Source organism: Papilio polytes, unplaced genomic scaffold, assembly GCF_000836215.1.
Source record: "Papilio polytes unplaced genomic scaffold, Ppol_1.0 DF824102.1, whole genome shotgun sequence".
Classification (NCBI taxonomy): Eukaryota; Metazoa; Arthropoda; class Insecta; order Lepidoptera; family Papilionidae; genus Papilio; species Papilio polytes.
In genome coordinates, this window is record NW_013525102.1 from 36,936 (window position 1) to 54,513 (window position 17,578).

At 35.7% G+C, this 17,578-nt stretch overlaps 3 protein-coding genes across 3 annotated transcripts; all 3 read left to right on the top strand.

Annotated features, from left to right (window-relative positions):
- Positions 1-480: 480 nt before the first annotated feature.
- LOC106099667 (venom serine carboxypeptidase-like) lies at positions 481-6,127 on the top strand. The gene is made up of 8 exons (XM_013278268.1): positions 481-898; positions 1,412-1,953; positions 2,435-2,547; positions 3,413-3,583; positions 3,986-4,153; positions 4,296-4,555; positions 5,611-5,739; positions 5,890-6,127. Exons 1-8 carry the CDS (start codon positions 846-848, stop codon positions 6,086-6,088), a joined length of 1,635 nt encoding a protein of 544 aa, XP_013133722.1. The 5' UTR covers positions 481-845; the 3' UTR covers positions 6,089-6,127.
- A 936-nt stretch (positions 6,128-7,063) lies between these two features.
- Positions 7,064-13,158, top strand: LOC106099668 (venom serine carboxypeptidase-like). The gene is made up of 8 exons (XM_013278269.1): positions 7,064-7,242; positions 8,425-8,741; positions 9,333-9,445; positions 9,519-9,689; positions 10,251-10,418; positions 10,942-11,201; positions 11,499-11,630; positions 12,179-13,158. Exons 1-8 carry the CDS (start codon positions 7,208-7,210, stop codon positions 12,540-12,542), a joined length of 1,560 nt encoding a protein of 519 aa, XP_013133723.1. The 5' UTR covers positions 7,064-7,207; the 3' UTR covers positions 12,543-13,158.
- Positions 13,159-14,380: 1,222 nt separating this feature from the next.
- On the top strand, positions 14,381-17,314 carry LOC106099669 (venom serine carboxypeptidase-like). The gene is made up of 8 exons (XM_013278270.1): positions 14,381-14,507; positions 15,098-15,423; positions 15,516-15,628; positions 15,822-16,001; positions 16,074-16,241; positions 16,328-16,572; positions 16,639-16,770; positions 16,940-17,314. The coding sequence occupies exons 1-8, from the start codon at positions 14,473-14,475 to the stop codon at positions 17,292-17,294; spliced, it is 1,554 nt and encodes a 517-aa protein (XP_013133724.1). The 5' UTR covers positions 14,381-14,472; the 3' UTR covers positions 17,295-17,314.
- Positions 17,315-17,578: the final 264 nt, after the last annotated feature.

Genomic DNA, 17,578 nt, shown 5'->3' on the forward strand with positions numbered 1-17,578 from the left:
TTTATTGTATACTATGTAATGAATTGTATTCATCAATTTAAATTTATTTACCAAGGTTTTACTTGTTGTAATATGAGACATAAATTATACTAATATTAAAAATGGTTAGATGGATGGATGTTTGTTACAGTTTGTAGCCTTAACGGCTGAACCGATTTTGATAAAATTCGGTACAGATATAAAGGATAGTCCGGAAGAACACATAGGCACTTTTGTTGTTTTTTTAAATCCGCGCGTACGGAGTCGCGGGCGAAAGCTAGTATTTAATACACTTAAGTAGGGTATGCAAGATGCCGTAGCAAGAACCGGATATGCAACTTCCTACCGTATCCCTTTCTTGGCTACTTGAAGATCCCATTTTTGCGTCGTTTTAAAAGCTATGTTTTTGGTAATTTTATGGTCACCTTATACGACACCAAAAATAAATATTAGTAAAAGGAAAAAGACAATTGGTTCTTGCATATCCGAGATAAAGGAAACGGGCTCCACATAAGGAAGTGAATATAAAAACGAAATTCAGACGTCTCTCACAATCTAACGGAACACTCGGCTGTTTATCGCATAATATTTTTACAATAACATTTTAAGAATTGCAAATATCCGTTATTAAGAATTGTGTTTAAACGAGTTCTATTCATGCGGTGTAAAAATGCAAAACAATTATTCTAGTTAGGTATATTAAAAATTTATATAGAAGTATCTTTGAAAGTGTCGTTTCATTACAAAGTTGGGATCAAGCAGTTCAAGTGATAACAAGAAAATCGTGCACATTATCTTGTCTCTCTCATTTATTGTACAATTCTAAACGGAACGTGTTTTACGCGATATGTGCAATCTATTTTAAAATGTATCTAATTCAAATATTAATTACGTGCGTGTTATGGACTTTATTAACGAGGTGAGTGCATTAAATGTAACCAAAAATATGACTGTTTAACTTGTTACCGACAGCGCGACAGCAAAAACAAAACTTTTCTTCTAACTAAAACATCTTTATTTAAAACTAATTTACATTTTTATAAGTTGCATAGCTATATCGCGATCATATTTTGTACGCGTCTTTTTTTCCTATTGTTTATTATCTTTTTTTTTTATTTTCTTTAATACGTAAACCGTGCAATGTCTTGGTGGCCAGTATGCAACCTCTTTGGCTGTAGTCACACTTGTCAGCCAAAGAGGTTGTATTTTGTGATAATCTCTATAGATTCTTTTATAAGTTGGATATTATTGCTGTATGTTTTGTTTGTCAGCTTGATCTACAAAATATAATCTCGTCCTTCTCACTTACTTTAGAAGATCTGAGAACACAATGTATTGCCGTACATATTTTCAAGCAGTGAAAACTAACGGTTATTTATCTACTAAAATAGAATTAATAATGTTACTTTAAAAACATTTTTTAACTTTTTAGTGTCAACTGTAAAGTCGTTTTAAGCAGGGAAAAGATTTCGGAAATACTAAATTCCATAGATTCGATAAAAACAAGAGTTACAATAGATAATTATGAACACACAACTACTGGACTACCGAAAATAAATAACAAACTTACTAAAACGAAAGTATCGTACAATGATATTGATATAGAAGATAATAAAACTAAAAACAATATTACATTCAAATCAAAATCTAAAGTGACACAAACAAATGAAACAGAACATTTAGAACCTCTTATATTGACGCCATTAATTGAACAGGGGAGAATAGATGAAGCAAGAAATGCAAGCGTCGTTAATCCAGAATTGTTTCTCAATGTCACGAGTTATTCGGGATACTTAACTGTGAACAAAACATACAATTCTAACATGTTCTTTTGGTACTTCCCGATTGCGGATAAGCCAATATGTGAATCGCCGTGGATAATTTGGTTGCAAGGCGGGCCCGGTGCTTCTAGTATGACCGGACTTTTTGATGAAATAGGACCCATCAAAATGGATGCTAAATTAAATTTGGAACGTAAGTAGAAATTGTTGCATTACTCTTTTAAATATTAGAGGTAAATGGTTTTATTTATTATTTACAAAACATTGGATAACAATGCAATTATGATTATTTCGATCCTACTTTTAGTGTTACTTAAAACACAGTTAAGGCGGGAATGTTTGTCAATTTATTGATGTTTGCTTAACAATGGAAATATTAACTATTCAGTAAAAATAATGAATAGTTATTTCTTTTGTTTGCAAATAATTAAGAATCATTGTTATTTAACATATGTAAGCTATTGGAATAATAAATAAATTGTTATCACATTTTTGAGTTTTGAACTGGACGTATGTACGAGTAGCAGCGTATAGATGCAACTATCGAAATATTACAGCGTCGTATATTCTACGTATCTTGGCCGTCGTTTTTCTTTTAATTTTAATAAATATTTTTACTAACATTTAGTACCACTAATACCGATCAGACGCTTAGAATATTATTAATTATTCAGGTAACCCGTACACATGGTTGCAGAACCACTCTCTGCTGTTCTTCGACAATCCAGTAGGGGCTGGATTCAGTTTTACTGATGACAAACGCGGATATGTTCGAGATATGCCTACGGTAAAGAATATAAAATTGTATTTAGAAGTCCATTGTTAAATAGCTTTAAATATTGTAACAATATTGTAAAGGGAAATGAAGTCTTGGTGCTGCATGCAAATCATTTTGTCTGATTCAATTCTTTCAAATGGTTGATATCACGAAATCTGAAATGGTTAAATTAGAAGCCTTCATGTGTACTGCGAATTGAGAGGACGAACTGCAACGTCGCAATATCTCAATGCCTCTCAAGGTATAATTAAAAAGTACTGTATTAATATGACGTAAAGGTCCTGTATCGCTAAAATCAAAATTTTAATTGCGATCAATAACAGATAGTCTACAGTCTATAACGCCACCTGGTGGTGACCTGTGTGAAACGAGTGTATACATATATCTTTCGAGATTCAAACCCATTGTAAATGAAATAATATATTATGTCTAAATATATTACATTTACTATTAGAAACTTTATTATCTACTTGCTTATGTCATATGTTAGCTACTAAAGCGAAATACAATGTTGCTTCAAAGGACTTGCTTATTTATAAACTCCAAATATCCACGCTCTCTTGGATTGAACAATTTGCACTGCATATAGGTGTATTTGTCCTGATAGGACATGTTATGCGACATAAACCAGAAAGTGTTAAGATTGAATGTGGATGGCTACAAAGGTAGAAGACCGAAGAAAGTATGGATGGATTGTGTGATAGAGGATATGCTTAAGAAAGGAGTGGATTAAGATTTGTCCGCTGATAGAGATGTATGGAAGAGAAACACAAGGGCAAGTGCATGACGATGATAGTTATCCTAACCTGTTAAGAGTTTATTCCACTAAACTCGATGTACTGTTGACGTGATCTGACTAATCCCTGTAATACAGTATTCCAGTCAGCTGTACACCGCGTTCCACCAGTTCGTCCAGTTGTTCCCGGAGCTGAAGGAAGCACCGCTCTATATCGCGGGCGAGTCGTACGCGGGAAAATATGTGCCCACACTCGGCCTGGAGATACACAAGCGAATACATTTACCAGAACATCGTGTTAACCTTAAGGTAAAATATATGAAATACTCGATAATGTGGAACTTGAAAAACAGGAAAGTACCTAATAAATCCATACTTATGTTGTAAAAAGGAGAGGTTTTTATTTTTGTATATATTTAAATAACTCAAAAACTACTGGGCCGATTACCAAAGTTCTATCACTGTTTGAAAGTTAGTGTATCTGTGAGTAACAAAGGTTATTTTTTAATTTCAGAGGAGCGAAGTCGGAAGAAACAGCTAGTATATTGTGTGCTAATGGTCTTATGATTGTACAAAAGTTTTGGCTTAGGCATTTACCTATTTCAATAGACTAATCTACTTCAAATACTAATCAAAATAAATAGATTTGTTCGTTCTCGATATGATACAAAATAAATTGACTGGAATTAAACGGGTTATGTTACTTTGCAGGGTTTGATGATCGGCAATGCGTACGTGGACCCAGCCGTTATCCCGCGCACAGTCCGACCCTTCTATAACTTCGGTTTAATAGAACAGGAGCAAGTGGAAATGCTTAAACCAATGTCGAAAGCTGTTGCGGAACAAGTCGCTGCCAACAACGGCACATTAGCTAAACAAGTACGTAGTTTAAAAGCAATATATAACTCTCTTCAACCTGCACTATTGCAAATGCCAATGGGCAGCGATGACTGCTATTTAGCGACCGCCATGTTGCAAACTTTTACTATAAATAAACTATGCTATATTTAAAATTTTCTAGAAATGGATGAACCTCGTCGCTCTTCTTCTAATGATGAGCCATCAGTCGCAAGCATATAACTTCTTGCAGAACGAATTAGGGGTAGGCAAATACGTGAAGTTCTTAAATCGAATAGACGTACAGAAGGCGATACATACACGAAGATTGAATTTCAACTTTGTTAATATGACTGTCAACTCAAACCTGGCTCCGGATTTCCTGAGCAGCAGCAAACCTCACTTCGAGACTCTCTTAGAACATTATAGGGTGCTAGCGTATTGGTGAGTAACTGTTTCTTGTTATCGATAATTATTTTAAAGGCATTTCTATATCATATAGTTCCATATTTAATTACATTTAATAATAATAAAAAGTCATCTCCTCTACCTAAAGCGTCGGTGGCTCAGTGGTTTGACTTGTAATCTACAGGTCTTGGGTTCGAATCCCGCCATGTACCAATGTGATTTTCGATTTTTCGAATTTTCATATGTCCATAATTTACCCGACGTTCTTACGGTGAAGGAAAACATCGTGATGCAACCTGCACATATCGGCGAAGAAATTCAAAGATATGTGTGAAGTCAACCAACCCGCACTTGGCCAGCGTGGTTGACTATGGCCTAGTCACCCCATATTAGGGTAGGCTCCGAGCCCCTCGGTGGGGACGTATAGTGAGCTGGTTATGATCTCCTTTACCTTATCCTACTCCCTTATGGTCGGCGATTCGGGTTTCGACCTCCAAATCATCCGTCATCTCAGTCATCACTCCTTTCTTGATCATGTCACCTTTCACACAATCCATCCATCTCTTTCTAGGTCTACCTCTACCATGGTACCACACTTATAACTATAACGTCCTTCCTGTTACATGCGACGCATCCCTCGATTCGATTAATAAATAATACTCGTAAAAAGCATTAAAAACATATTGACAACGTAAGTGCTAACTTCATGCTTGAACTAACGACCTCTTGTTATAAAGAATACGTTATCTTAAAACACGGCCAAGGCCACGTGTGAAGATATGCTCTTATTTATGTATTAATACAAAAGACCTGTTTATTTATATTTAGCCACTATAATTATACGAGTAATATCTATTTAATTATAATTTATGGATTGAATGGTGACATGATATGATTAAGGGATTAAGGGGAAATATTCTTTCTATGCTTCTTGTTTCAAATACAAGTAGGCACCGCATCTGCTTTTGCGACTATGGATTACGCATCTCTATTTAATAAAAATCAGATCACTTAGTCATTTCCCACCTTATGTTAAAAAACTTTATACATTTTTAATGAACCACAATTTTGTTTTTTCTATTTTTTTTCAGTGGCCAGTTAGATCTAATGATGCCGTGTGTCACCACTTCGGAGAATTATCGAACATGGAAATGGAATGAGACGGAGAAATTTATAAACGCAACAAGATTGCCTTATTTGTATCAATACAAACGTGCCGGGTATGTTTTAATAACACACGTTGTAATAAAGAAAGAAAGAAATCAGTTTATTCACAAAAAAAATAAAAGGAATTCATTCGATTCATGCCGATGAAAAAACGAGATGAATTTTCTTGAAAAGTCTTTAATGGATTTTGTTTTATTTCACAGATATCATAAAACGGGTGGAGGTTTGACTGAAGTAGTGTTCATAGGGGCAGGTCATATGGTCCCTATGGATGTGCCCGCGCCCGCTCGAGATCTAATCACGAAATGGACGCACAATAAGAAACTAAGCATATCCTTACCGCTATTAGAAGGATCATATATAAGCAGGTTTATCGCTAACAATACTGCAGCTTACCTTTGATGTTATTATCAATTAACTGACGTAGTACAAGTTTTTTTTTTGTTAAATAATTATAATGGTTTTGATCTATAGTTTTGTTTGATTGTAGTTTTAAGTGACCATTTTTTACAAAGGAAATAGCTTCGATATCTACGATTGATCATTGATCTGCTCAAATACATTTCGATGAATATGTACTATTCTCCAAAAGAATACTTTTCAGTCAGACTAAACTAGAGGAATAGCTGCTATCTCTGTCTCTACCGGCAGAAGAATGTATTTACCGCATCTTACTAATTCAACCCAATATTTATTATAACAATGAATAAACTTAAATTGCCTGATATCGCCTACCTGTTTTATTTGACATCTATGTAGATGAAATATTTAAAAAAGCTTAGTGCATTTTTTTTTTCGTGGAAATAAGTAAAATAAAAGTGAGTAAGTGACCTATGTATTTTTCCGGACTATCCTCTGCGTCTATGCCAAACAAAGAGATCCGTTCAGCCGTTTAGGCTACAAACTCTAACAATCATCCATCCATTTATACTTTCGCATTTATAATATTAGTAAGATATGAAGTGGAACATTATGTATGGTTTCCCCCGTATACATAAGGATAATAAATAACTGTTTCTTTATGCTAAATAGTAAGCGAGTTGTCGATGTTCATTCTGTGAATGTGTGCGTCGTCTCAAAATGGAAAGTACTATTGCTGTTGGCGCTTGTGTTCAGTATTCGATCTGCGCGCTGTGACTCATGTTTGGTGTTGTCATTACAAAAAAGCTATCAAATATTTTAATTTAGTAAATTTTTAAATCGACATTAGTACTTAAAAATCTGTCATACGTAACAAGAGTAATATTTTTTTATGTTAATTATTGTAAATGATGATTCTCTGATTAGTTGTGATTTTTTTGGGCGACCCTTTCGTTATCTACTTTTGGTAGTAAGTGGTTAAGTATGTGTAAACACCAAATTGCTCACGTCAATCGTAAATTATGATAACATAACCAACCTATTTTAGTTTTCCTTTAGTTGATCCTTTTATTATCAGTTGTCTATGTGTGCCTAATATCATTATTTTTGTTTACGAATTTATTTAATTGTTTTTGTTTAATTAGCCAGCTATTATCTAAGATGAAGTTTGTTTATACGTTAGCTTTTATTTTAAGGTGAGTAAATTTTAGAATTTATGCGCTTGTGAACAATATTTTAAATGTGAACGCTAATTAACTTTTGTTTTAAATGAGTATTTATTTATTTGATAATTTAAAACTTATTGTTTATTTTTATTACATGATGTTGTTTTTGTAATAAACGATAAGTTAAATTGAATATATGAAAATTGAAAGAAACGTACATTAAAGGTGATTAATTGTTTATGTGTTATTAATTACATTTAATAAGGTACAGTTAATTTTAGGTTATGTAGATATAATATTTAGTAAAATGACAAAGAAAGGTATCGTTAAACTACATTTGCAGTTTGTCTTTTCGTAGTTTCGGTGTTTAGCAAAAACAGTATAAAACACTCAAGTTAATTAAGGACAAACTTTCAAAGTAACTTTTCCTTATCGTTTGAGTCAGAAAGAAAAATTGCTATTTTCTTTTGTCAGGTGCATTTATTTTTACTTTATTTACTTTCAAATATTTTTTTAAATTTAGGAATGTTAGTAAAACACGGTTTCTTAATTACTTAATTACAGACATAAATTGTTATAACTAATAATTACATTACATAGAAAAGTGTCAGAACTTAACACAAAAATTATGTCATTTCCAATATTACCACTAGGCATAACGTAAAAATTTCCTTGGATCTGACATATTGAACATCTACAAAAGGGTGAAATGTATGCAGGAAAATATAAACTCTATTGAGATATAAATAGATATTATTTCCGTCTGCATCTGCGAAGGTCTTAAAAACATGTTGCAATGATGCATTCCAATGAACGTGCGTCTTGCGTCATTGTTACGTCACATTTATAATTGTTTATAATAGTAAGATCATATTTTACCCAATAGGTTAAGGGCCGATAGATGATGATGTTGATTAGATGAGTGGAGGTTTATTATGTTCTTTTAATATCCAAAATTATTAGTCGTTCTATCTAAACCACGATGAAATTTTGAAATGGTCCTTCGAGTAGGACAAAAAGTAATCCTATGAGCTAATATGGAGGTGCGCACACTAATTGATTATTAGCTGTGCAACTAAGCTGTCGATAGGCTGGGAACTGCGAATCAATCGAGAAATCGTACAACAGTAGTGCAATAGTTTAGTTATGACAAATTACGATCATTACTATATATGGTGGTATCTTGTTATGATAATAATTTTCCTATTTCAGTATAAAAATAACAGAATCAGTTACACCAGCCTTAATTCTTACCCCTCTTATAGAAGGGAATAGAACTGAAGAGGCCAGAAAACTTGCTAGCGTCGATCCTTTATTATTTCTGAACGTGACCAGCTATTCTGGATTCCTTACGGTCAATAAAAGATACAACTCAAATCTGTTCTTTTGGTATTTCCCCGTTCCTGATAAGCCAGTTGACAAAACTCCTTGGATTATTTGGCTGCAAGGAGGCCCTGGCGCGACTAGTCTCGCTGGCGTGTTTGACGAAATCGGACCATTTGAATATAAGAAGGATTTAGGTTTAAAAAGTGAGTAAGACAATAGTAATGTGTTATTACGTCCATTTAATTAAGACAATGAAAATAAGAGAACAATAATTGAAAGCAAGCATTGTTATATTAAAAATGCTATTATTGGGTATAGTTTACGTGTTACTTGGAGGCTTTTGCAAGTCGTTGCAGAACACAATTTAAGATGTAGCGATGCGGGATGCTGATTTATTTTTATAATAGGTGGCAAACGAGCAAGTGGCCACCTAAATCCACCGAAATGGGAAGCGACCGCTGTCCATAAACATCCGCAATTGCAGATACGTTGCCTACCCTAATTGACGGTGGAGAAGACGCACATAAAGAGGACATTTCCCCTTCCTATGCGTCTCCTCCACCATCAAATCCACTGTTCCTTCTTATCTTTTCCTCTTAAGGAAAGTTTGGAAAGGTAAAGGGATTAAAATTAGGCCTCCGGCACTACACTCATCAGACGAAACGCGGAATTGCTTCTACTTTACGCCTGTTTTCTGTGTGGTCGTGGTATTACACCGGGCGAGCCGGCCCATCCGTGCAAAGATGTTAAAGCGGGCTGTTAAACTTTGATGACCTTGGCCGTATTTATTGTAGAACGTGATTGGACATGGTGCCGGGAATATTCAATGGTGTTTATCGACAATCCAGTAGGCGCTGGATTCAGTTTTACAGACAGCACGGAAGGTTACGCAAGAAATATGACTATGGTACCTACACTTTTATATCAGTGAAGCCGCGTTGCTTTCAGAATGTTTTGATATCATATACCTTCGTTTGCAGTACTCTACCCAATTGTATTTAGCAGTACGGCAGCTGGTGGTACTATTCCCCGAGTTACAATCGAGCGAGTTATATGTAGCGGGCGAATCATACGCCGGACATTACATACCTGCTTTCGCACAAACTACGCTACAAGAAATGACTGACCAAAGAAAATTATACAACTTAAAGGTTAGTGACAAGCTACAAAAAGACTGGATGGATGAATTGTGTGAAAGAGGTTACGTAACATGGGAGTGAATTCGGATATGATGGCTTATAGAGACGTATGAAAGAGGAGTACACACTGTGATTACAGTAGGGATAATAGTTTTTTTTATATAATATAAGGTGGCAAACGAGCAAGCGGCCACCTCAATCCACCGAAATGGAAAGCCACCGCTGCCCATAAATATCCGCAATTGAAGATGCGTTGCCAACCCATAGTTGATGGAGGAGGAGACGCACATAAAGAGGATATTTCCCCTTTCTCTACATCTGCTCCACCGTGAAATCCACTTTTACTTCCCATCCTTTCCTCTTAAGAAAATGGTGGAAAGGGTAAGGGACTAAAATAAGGCCTCCGGCACCACACTCATCAAACGAAACACGGAATTGCTTCCACTTCGTGCTTGTTTTCTTTGTGGTCGTGGTATTACACCGGGCGAGCCGGCCCATTCGTGCGAAGATGTTAAAGCGGGCACTACCACTGTAGGTAGTAGTAGTAGGTTTTGATAAGTGTCAACGCTGCAGGGTTTAATCATGGGTAACCCATTACTGGACCGCGAGGGAGTATCAAACTTTACATCTGTGTTCTACCACTGGGGTCTCATCGACCGGCAGGGTGTTATAGCTGTCGCCTCCCTTCAGGAACAGTTTACAAAGGCCGTTCAAAAAGGAAATTCCAGCGCCGCCGTTGAGGTATACATGTATTTTCGTCCACATTTAATTAAAAAATATATAATAACACAGCTTATATTATTTACTGATAACAAAGCTTTTTGATGGTGAAAGAATTTTTAAAATCAGTGTAGTAGTTTTTGAGTTATCCCAATACATATAAAAATACAAATCTTGCCTCTTTATAATATTAGTATATAGGAGCTGTCTCTCGCAAACTTCGTTAGCGCAAATTAGGACCATCCGTTACGCCATTTTGACAGCGCGGAATTAAAAGAATAAGTAGCCTATAATATGCCTATCCAAGCTACCCTCCAGTGAAAGTCCTGTTGAAACCGGCTCAGCTGTTTCGTGGATTACCCGGAACAAACGCGGAACTTACGGACAGACAGACAGACATAAAAATTTTAAATGCGATTTTCGTTATCAGCAACACATCATCTTCCCGAAATCTGGATTTTTTTTTGATATTACAGACACTGCAATTTTATTATATGTATAGAGAAGAAGAAAAGTGTTTTATTTTAATATTGACATTTCACAGCTTCGCAATCAGTTGCTAGATAAGTTGCAACAGATTGCATTCAAGCCTGACACGTATAACGTATTGAAGAGTTATCAAAATTTGGAGGATTTCGCTCAATATATAGCCTTGGAGAATGTCCGCGAGGCGCTGCATGTTGGTACAATAAGGTTCACGTTCAGCAACGCCTCTGTTCATACTTATATTGTAGAGGATTTCTTAAGTACTATGTCGCCGATTGTCACTTCTGTGTTGGATCATTGCAGAGTCCTCATTTATTGGTAAGCAATTTAACTCGTATTATCGCGTAAGTTTTTTTTGATGTTTAAATTGCGCTTGCCACGATCCCATGTAGTTATGTGGTAATGTAGTCGAATAATGATACGCGCTAATTTAATTATAATTGAAGTTTTTGTATTTGGAGGTTTTTTTTTTAATAAATTTTATGTTAAAAGGTATCCAAACGGCTGTGCGGATCTTCATCAAGTTTGTCAAAAATTTAGAATGTGCTGATATAGTGAACAATATCATGTTTTTCCAAGTAAATGTCGATGTGAATGGTGGTGACACGATTCCAGTGGCCAGTTGGACCTGACAGTGCCGTGCGCGCCGGCGGCGGCGTGGCGGCGCCAGCACTGGCGCTGGCGCGGCCGCGAGCTGTGGCTGCACGCGCCGCGAACGCCCTGGTGGTACAACGAGTCTCATGCCGGGTAAATACCATCGCCATCTTACTATGTATATACTTAAATTATAAAGAAGATTTGTATTTTTGTATGTATTCAAATAACTCAAAAACTACTGGGGCATTTTTAAAAATTCTTTCACCGTTAGAAAGGTAATTTATCTGTGAGTAACATAGGCTATATCTTTTTAATTTCTGCGGACGAATTCGCGAGCAACAGCTAGTTATACAATATTGTAACTGCATAACTCACCTCCTAGTGACCTGACATGACCTCTAGCCACTGATCTCTACAGATATACTTATCCTTGTTTAACGCATAAGTTCCTGATAGTAAATGTATCGCTAATATTCATTCAAATCCTCACCATCGCAACCTTAAACATCACCATCGAAATATCATGGTTTAAAGACTCTCCATTTCGTAGAAGTGTCTTGAGCCCACGAACAAAGGAGACATGACGTCGCCAACCGATCAAAGCTAAGTCTAGGGGAGTCATCCTAGGATCCCTGTTAGGTTTTTTTCGTATACGTTATTAGAAGACAGTAAAAACAACCTTTGTATATAATTTACAGGTACATTAAAAGCGGAGGAGGTTTTACAGAAGCATTAATCCAAGGTGCTGGTCATCTAGCACCTGTCGACAAACCGGAGCAGGTGCAGCAGCTAGTCTCGTACTTCATCAGGGGACTGGATCTGCCGATGCCACCGAACTATCAGGTGGATCCAGCGAATACTCCAGAGTATACCGAACCGGACCAGGAAAGTGTACCAGAAACTGGTACTGGTTTTAAAACCGGTTTGATAGTCAGTATCAGTTTGAATGTTCTACTAGCGATAGGTCTACTTGTGCTGGTGGTGTTGGCTCTGCGTTGGAGGAGGAGGAACGAGGACTTCTTCTACTCACCACTCTCAGATGGTATACTGTCTATGACTTGACTATTTAAAATGTTTTTATCTATGTAACAACATAAATAAAACTATTTGTGAGGGCATTTTTCAGTTTGGGTATCTCAAAAATATCAAAAAATTGCTTTAAAAACTGAAAAAAATAAAAAATTGTTTTTTTTTGCCAACGTACTCAGTTTTTTTTTTGGATTTTTTTCAAATGAAACATAAAGTCTAACTTTTACTGTTTTTTTTAATTGCGGTAAATTAGCGGGGCCCAAAAAGAGAAGAGAAAAAAGCTTGATTTATATGACAAAAATTTACGATATCAATTTTTTTTCAAGGAAAAAAAAATAAAGGAAAAAATATAAACAGTTACCATTTGTATTTTGAATAAAGTTATCTATTTGTATGTTTTATAAAAAAAATATTACTGTTTAAAAAATCCACTTTTGTGGTCACTTAACAAACCATAATTATTTCTCTACAGTACAAATTGAATCTAGTATTTAATTTCTGTTACATATATCAAGGTGTTAAAAATGTAACGAAATATACCGTCTTCAAATGCATAATATCACATCCTGCCTATCTTTGTCTATAAGAATACTTGAATGTAAATTATTGTATATTTTATAAAATTTATAAAAATAAAATTTACTTATAATTTCAATTTTATTACATACCTATCCTTTCTAAAGTTTGAATTACAATTTACGAATTGATATAAACTGTACAAAATGAAATAAAAATATTTTTTATCATTTTGTTAACCAATCTTTTATTGATAACTTGTTTATGCCCCAGAATCCGTCTGCGCGAAATCATACTAATATTATAAATGTGAAAGTTTAGATGGATAGATGGATGGATGGATGGATGTTTGTTAGAGTTTGTAGTCTAAACGGCTGAACGGATTTCGATGAAATTTGTCATAGATGTAGAAGATAGTTTGGAAGAACACGTAGGCTACTTGCTATTGTTTTTTTTTTCTGGGGCGAAAACTAGTTAGAATATAAAACAGTAAGAAGCCTATGTTTTATTCCAGACTATGTACATCTGTGCCTAACATATTAATTGTGTCGTTTTACAGCAGGTATGGGCAATCTGACATGTTGAGGGCTAAACTTCATCGTGTAAATACCCCGGGCCACATCAATTTTGTTTGTTGAGTATTTGCCCTAATGTAAATTTTTTTTCAATGGGTTTTTCAAAATGTCTCTTGGACCGGATTATATCTTATAGCGAGATAAGTATGAACATAAAATTAAGTAAGGCCTAGTCACCCCTTATTAGGGTAGACTCCGTGCCCCTTATTGCTTACTCCGTGCCGCTACTCCGTTCGCGTGGAAAAGTAAGAAAGTTAGTAGCCTATGCGTTCTTCCAGACTATACTCTACATCTATGCAAAATTCCATCCAGATCCGTTCAGCCTAAACGGCTACAAACTCTAACAAACATCCATCTATCTAAACTTTCGCATTTATAATGTTAGCAAGATTTATTTTATTAATAAGATATGAAGAAACCAGTGAGTATTCTACATGTAAAAAGTAAGTATACGAGATAAAATTGGAACTATCAATGTTGGCCATTCTGTTTACGATAGCGTAGGATAAGTACTGGGAATGAAAGTCTGGTCTAAAAATAGACCCGCTGTAACGCGAGTCATGTGTTGCCAGATAAATCTTTCTTTTATTTGGTAGAAAACTTTCAGATAGTCTTTAATATTGGATTATTTTTTGTACACATTAAAATGTAACTGTTTTTTGTTAATGATTTTTTAGATTGTTAAAATATGTTGCGTTATTATCCTTTGTTTGGTAGTTTTTTATGTTATGTTTACACTGGGTGCCTGCCATTTTGTAAATTTTTATTAGCTCTGTCCATTTTCCTTCCCTTACGAAGTTAATTATTTGTCAATAGTTTGTAACGTAATCGAAACGTAATTGTTTACTAACGAATTCTTTGTATTGTTTACAATGAAACTTGTTTTTAAGTTATTGTTTATTTTAAGGTAAGTGAACTTATGAGGAAATAAGAGATTTGAATGTAATATTTAACCTACCTCAACACACATCGTATTAAGGCAGGTTCTATTGTTTACGTGTTATTGTACAAATAAATAGTCAAGATATTTACTATTTCATTAATCTTCGTAAAAATACTCTATTAGTAAAACTTATAGGTCAATACGAATGTAAAATGTGAAAGGTATTTACGTATTAAAATTTTCACTATTTATAGAATAGGGGTTTTGAGGTTTTTAGAAAATGTTATTGATGTTTTTATTTGATTGATTTGTTTATCAGCTCTACACGATAGCGATGGTAAAAGAAAAATATAGTTTCATATATGGTCGCAATAAAGATTAAAGTGTTGACCCCAATGAAATAATATCGAGGGGCGTAGCATAATATGAGTATTACAATGAGGTTAATTGCAACGATCGTTCGTCCCTTATAAATGCTCTTCTTGAGTCTTTAACAGTTAAGGGTAAAAATATGAATAATGGGTCCAGCATACTCAGCAAACGAAACGTATACACTTCATGCGTGTGTTCTTTGTATTCATCAGGTTTATTTAATTATGTACTTTTTATTACAGTATAAAATGTACAGGATTCGTACATTCAGCATCACCTCCTTTAATTCTTACACCTTTCATTGAAGAAAATAAAATCGATGATGCGAGAAAGCTTGCCAGTGTTGACCCATTACTGTTTCTTAATGTGACTAGTTATTCAGGATTCCTCACGGTTAACAAAGTATACAAATCGAATATGTTCTTCTGGTATTTCCCCGTTCCTGATAAGCCACTTGACAAAACGCCTTGGATTATTTGGCTGCAAGGAGGGCCTGGAACCACCAGTCTTGCTGGAGTTTTCGACGAAGTCGGACCGTTTGAATACAAGAAAGGGTCAGGCTTAAAAAGTCAGTTGCCAACAGTATTTAATAACATTTTCTTTGCTAAATAAGTCTGAATTACTCTACAACCTTATCTCAAAATGTAATGTTTCTTGCAGTGCGCAAATTTTCATGGTGGCCAGAGTATTCTATGGTGTTCATCGACAATCCCGTGGGCACAGGGTTTAGCCACAGCAAACAAATTGACGGGTTAGCAACCAACATGGATATGGTAAGTTTTTAATCTGCATTTAAGTACTAAGATCGAATTAAGACCACATACGGGGCTCAAAGGATCCCCAAGAATCTAAGTGCGAGAAGAACTAAAAGGGATTTCGTAAGGGTCCAATATTTTCAATGGATGACACTAAATAGTTACAGAACTGATGAGCGCGTTGATAGTCCAACAGCCACCTCATTTGCAGTACTCCACCCAGCTGTACTCTGCAGTACGGCAGCTGGTGCTGCTGTTCCCTGAGCTGAGATCGAGTGAGCTGTATGTAGCGGGCGAGTCCTACGCCGGACACTACATACCGGCCTTGGCAAATAAAGCTATCCAGGAGATGGACGATAGTACTTACGGAAAGGCGCCTTTCAACTTGCAGGTATGTCTTGACTCAATATTGTTTAATTAATCATTCAATGGCATTTAATATTTCTGTGTAATGTTACTGCAGGGTTTAATTATGAGTAATCCTGTCTTGGATAGAGAAGGGCTGACAGATTTTACAACGATGTTCTACAACATGGGACTGTTGGATAGACAGGGCGTGATCGCCGTCACTCCTCTGCAGGAACAGTTCACGCAGGCGGTACGAGATGGTAATTCCAGTGCTGCTGCTCAGGTATCTGTAAAATTTAATTAACTACACAATTAATGTCTATCTTTGAAGCTCCTAGAATTTAAGATTTAAGTGAAATTTCGTTCCAGCTTCACACGCAATTGTTTAAAAAGTTACAAGTCATCTCGTCTAGTGTATTCGAGAATTACGACCATTTGAAGGATTTTATGGAATATGTCGCGTTAGAGAAAGTTCGCGCGGCGCTGCACGTCGGTGACACGAAGTTTGTATTCACCAACATGTGGGTGCACGCGGCGCTCTACGATGATTTCTTGACTTTAATGTCGCCTGTTATGAACAATGTTTTGGAACGTTATAGGGTCCTGATATTTTGGTAAGAAGTTTGTCTTTGAATTGGAAGATTAGCTAGAATTAAAAAATAAATTTAGTTTTTCAACAGCAGTCAGTTGGGTCTGACTACGCCATGCGCGGCGGCGGCTGAGCGCAGACGTATTATCTGGCGCTGGCGGGGCCGAGACCAGTTCCTGCACGCGCCGCGCACGCCCTGGTGGCATAACGAGTCGCACGCCGGGTAAATTACATCACTATAAGCTGACTCTTCTAGGAGTAAATGATAAAATTGCATTTCAACTATAATAAGGTCATGAATTTACAATTCCAATTTACTTCTAGTCTAGAAATTCTGGGTATTGTATTTAAGGCTAGATGACGATGCATTGTTTTTTTGGTTTAATTTACAGATTCGTTAAAAGTGGAGGTGGATTTACAGAAGTTCTCCTTCTGGATGCAGGTCATTTTGCACCTATTGACAAACCACAGCAGGTGCAGCAGCTAGTGTCGTACTTCATCAGGGGACTGGATCTGCCGATGCCACCGAACTATCAGGTGGATCCAGCGAATACTCCAGAGTATACCGTACCGGATAACCAAAATGTCGTACCAGATTTGACCAGGACCGATTTTAGAACCGGTTTTATTGTTAGCGTTTTTGTAAACGTTGTTTTTGTTTTGGGTTTTCTTGCTCTGGCTTTATTCGCTTATTGGAGAAGGGGCGAGGAATTCTCTCATACACCTCTTTTTGGCGGCACTTTTTAATCAATATGCAAAAAAAAAAACTAATTACGTAATGAACTTATCGAACAAGAATAAACCAAATGTTATGTGACATATCTAATGTTTATATGACAGCAAGATTTTAAATTGAGGATTAAAATTTAAAATGCATTTAAGCAAAAGAATACACTGCATTTTCAATACTACTAAACAAGCTTTTGCACGTGATTTGTTTCTCGTAGAGTTTAATAAAAAAAATCGTAGTAATAGATACTTGTAAACCCTTTGATCTTAAGATTTTTTTTTATATTAGATATTTAATGGTA